This window comes from Octopus bimaculoides, chromosome 1, assembly GCF_001194135.2.
Source record: "Octopus bimaculoides isolate UCB-OBI-ISO-001 chromosome 1, ASM119413v2, whole genome shotgun sequence".
Classification (NCBI taxonomy): domain Eukaryota; kingdom Metazoa; phylum Mollusca; class Cephalopoda; order Octopoda; family Octopodidae; genus Octopus; species Octopus bimaculoides.
In genome coordinates, this window is record NC_068981.1 from 18,214,923 (window position 1) to 18,218,965 (window position 4,043).

Sequence of the window (4,043 nt, forward strand, 5' to 3'; positions counted from 1 at the left end):
TATGTTTACGTTCCTGTAACTTAGTGGTTTGGCAAAAGAGACCGATAGAATAAGTACTAGGCTTACAAAGAATAAGCTCTGGGGTTGATTTGCTCGACTTTAAAGGCGGTGCTCCAGCATGGCCGCAGTCAAATGACTGAAACAAGCAAAAGAGAGCAAAAGAGAGTATAGTGAGTTATGTGTTTCTCTTTTTGAAAGCAAACATTTTAATGTAATTTCATGCAGTGTCACTAATGAATAAACACCTCAATGTTGTTATTTCTCACAGACACCTGCTGCCAACAGAATTAACAATCTCCTCTCACAGCACAGTCAACGTATCCTGGACATCTATGCCACCTCACACCAAATCTCAAAACTTTCGCAGGCAATCGTGTAAGTAGATATTCAAGTTATAATTGTTATGAATATTATCATCATCACCGTCGTCATCATCATCGTTTAAAATTCACTTTTCCATAGTTGCATATGTCAAATGGAATTTGTCGAGACAGACAGACTACAATCAAATGCTCTTCCTGTTACCAAAGCCTCATCTATTTCCAAGTAAAGTAATTTTTCTCCATGGCCAGAAGACTGAAAATGAACAACACTGCTTGTATGATGATGATGCTTGTTAACAACTATGATGTCAGCACAAAGGTACATACAAACAGACAAGTACATACATCATCATCATCATCATCGTCGTTTAACGTACGCTTTCCATGCTGGCATGGGTTGGACGATTTGACTAAGGACTGGTGAACCAGATGGCTGCACCAGGCTCCAATCTGATCTGGTAGAGTTTCTACAGCTGGATGCCCTTCCTAATGGCAACCACTCCGAGAGTGTAGTGGGTGCTTTTACGTGCCACCAGCATGAGGGCCAGTCCGGCGGTATATACATAAATACATCAGTTTCAAATTTTGGCACAAGGCCTGCAAGTTTGGGGAAGGGGCTAAGTCGATTCCATCGACCCCAATCCTCACATGGTACTTATTTTATTGACCCCAAAATGATGAAAGGCAAAGTCAACCTTGGTGGAATTTGAACTCAGAACACAAAGACAGATGAAATGCTGCTAAGTATTTTACCCAGCATGCTAATGATTCTGCCAGCTTGACACCTTATATACATAAACATGTAGCAGAACGGATTGATAAGATGAAAGAAAGCAAATTATTTTCCCTGCTTGGGATTTATAGTTGTTGTTGGGATGTAGCAGAGAACACTTAGCTATAAAGACCAGGTTGTAACCATTGTTCTGATTGGTTAGTTTTTAGGTGCAAAATGTCTCCTAAACAATTGTGTCAAATAACACGGACAACTAATCAGATGTGCTAAAATGGATCCCGTGTTCTCTTGGCAGAAAAGCTTTCACCAGCTTCTGGGAGCCTTCTGATCTCTTGAAGAATGGCAATTCGTGACCACACACAACTCATCTCTGTCAACGATGTTCTAACACCAGCCAGTCTCCACTTTCATCTTCTCCACCTGTCTACATCATTGCTGTATGAACATCACATGACCAACAGACCAATGGCTGCCTCCACCAAACAGTCCCTCCACCAAACAGTTCATCAACTACATTTACTAGATCAACAGCTCAGCCTAGCCATGAAGTCTCTCACACATCCTTGTTGTAACCTGTTATATTATTTTATTTCATGTATGGCAATCATTGTATTTTATAACAGAGAATAAATCGTCACTTACTAGTTCATTTCATCTCAAGTTATATATCCACTTTCACATTTTCTTCATTCACCAATCGTTATAAACCTAGCAAAAGGATCACAGATCCTTCCTGAGTCATATGAATATATATTCTTCGCTGGACAGGATACCTGTCCATTGTAGGATTACTCATTTTTACCTACTGAATGATTTTTACCTGGTGCAAAGTGAAATGAGGGGTTTTACTCAAGAACACAATGCTTTGCCTGGCTCCTGGAACCAAGACCATAGTCTTAGGACTGGACCCTAGCCCCTATGGTTGGGAAGCAAGCTTTTTAACCATACAACTATCCCTGAGCCTATGAGAGGTACAGGGTGTGATCTTCTTTAGCTGCCAGCTGGCAACATTTTGTTTCATCTTCAAAGAGTATTTGCCCAATATTCTAGGCTGTTTTCACAGCTTTTCCACATTCAAGATTTACTTTATTTTACTCTTTTACTTGTTTCAGTCATTTGACTGTGGCCATGCTGGAGTACTGCCTTTAGTTGAGCAAATCGACCCCAGGACTTATTCTTTGGATGCATAGTACTTATTCTATCAATCACTTTTTGCCAAACCGCTAAGTACGGGGACATAAACACACCAGCATTGGTTGTCAAGCAATGCTAGGGGGACAAACACACAAACATACACACACACATACATATATATACATATATACGACGGGCTTCTTTCAGTTTCCATCTACCAAATCCACTAACAAGGCTTTGTTCAGCCCGAGGCTATAGTAGAAGACACTTGCCCAAGGTGTCACGCAGTGGGAGTGAACCCGGAACCATGTGGTTCGTAAGCAAGCTACTTACCACACAGCCATTCCTGCACCTTTATTTTCTGTAAGGTATAAAGATGTTTAATGTAGAAGGTCATAGTGGTCTATGCTAATATTTTGAATTGATAAGGCGGTGAGCTGGTAGAAACTTTAGCACGCTAGGCGAAATACTTGGTGGTATTTTGTCTGTCTTTATGTTCTGAGTTCAAATTCTGCTGAGGTCGACATTGCCTTTCATCCTTTCATGGCTGATAAATTAAGTACCAGTTACATACTGGGGCTGATCTAATCGACTGCCCCACACCTCCCCCAAAATTTCGGGCCTTGTGGCTAGAATAGAAAAGAATATTTTGAAAGGAGTGGCTATGTGGTAAGTAGCTTGCTTACGAACCACATGATTCCGGGTTCAATCCCACTGCGTGACACCTTCGGCAAGTGTCTTCTACTATAGCCTTGGGCCGACCAAAGCCTTGTGAGTGGATTTAGTAGACAGAAACTGAAAGAAGCCCATCAAATATATGTATGTATATATATATATATATATATATGTATGTATAATATACATATATATATATGTATGTGTGTGTGTATGTTTGTGTGTCTGTGTTTGTCCCCCCCAACATTACTTGACAACTGATGCTAGTGTGTTACATCCACGTAACTCAGCAGTTTGGCAAAAGAGACCGATAGAATGTGTGGAAGCATCTTGGAGTTCAGGAAGGCCCATATTTTGTCTTTTCAAGGGCATGACAGCCTCCCTAGTGCCATGAAAAAAATGTGCCCATAAAAATGATTGACATTAGAGAGGGCATCAGGCCCTTTCTAATGTTTACTATTTATTTGTTAAATGAAAACGGAGGAAAAGAGCACGGTTTTCTGGCTATGCCTAGGAGGGAAGTAAACTAAATGAGAAATTTCTCAGATCGTTATAATCTGTCCAAGTCTTGACTGTGTAGAAAGTAAATGTAAAATGACTGGTAACAATGATGACATACATATATACCATGGACAAGTATCTTCTAGTGTGGCTCATTGTATATGTACATGAGTGTATATAAGGTGTGTGTGTGTGTGTGTGTGTGTGTGCATATGCATGTATGTATATGTATATATTCTGATCCAGTCAATGTTGCAATCGTTTGATGCATAAATGCTCCATGTTGCATGCTTGATATTGTAAATGAGTTGTAAATATTTCATAAACAATAGAACTATTTAAATGCGTATTCAGCTATGCATTCAAATATACTGGTGAATAACACAATCTATATAACTATACATTAAACAAAATATCTAATAATCTCTTTCTCTTCATGCACACAACACAACATACACAAACAGAAATACACACATGTACACTCACATATATAATATGTACATATATACATCAACAGGAATCCACCCCAATGAAAAAACAAATATATAAATACTGCAATGGGAATATGTTCTATACATACATACATACATACACACACACACATATATACATATACAAATGCATATATATATATATATATATATATATATATATATATATATATATATATATATATA

At 38.7% G+C, this 4,043-nt stretch overlaps 1 protein-coding gene across 1 annotated transcript in view; it reads left to right on the forward strand.

Moving 5' to 3' along the window:
• The window catches only part of LOC106867687 (uncharacterized), a 236,695-nt gene that overhangs the window by 175,276 nt on the left and 57,376 nt on the right, over positions 1–4,043 (forward strand). Inside the window, exon 11 of the mRNA XM_052974251.1 lies at positions 269–375. Within this exon, the coding sequence (XP_052830211.1) occupies positions 269–375 (107 nt within the window). The remainder of the gene's footprint in view (positions 1–268; positions 376–4,043) is intronic.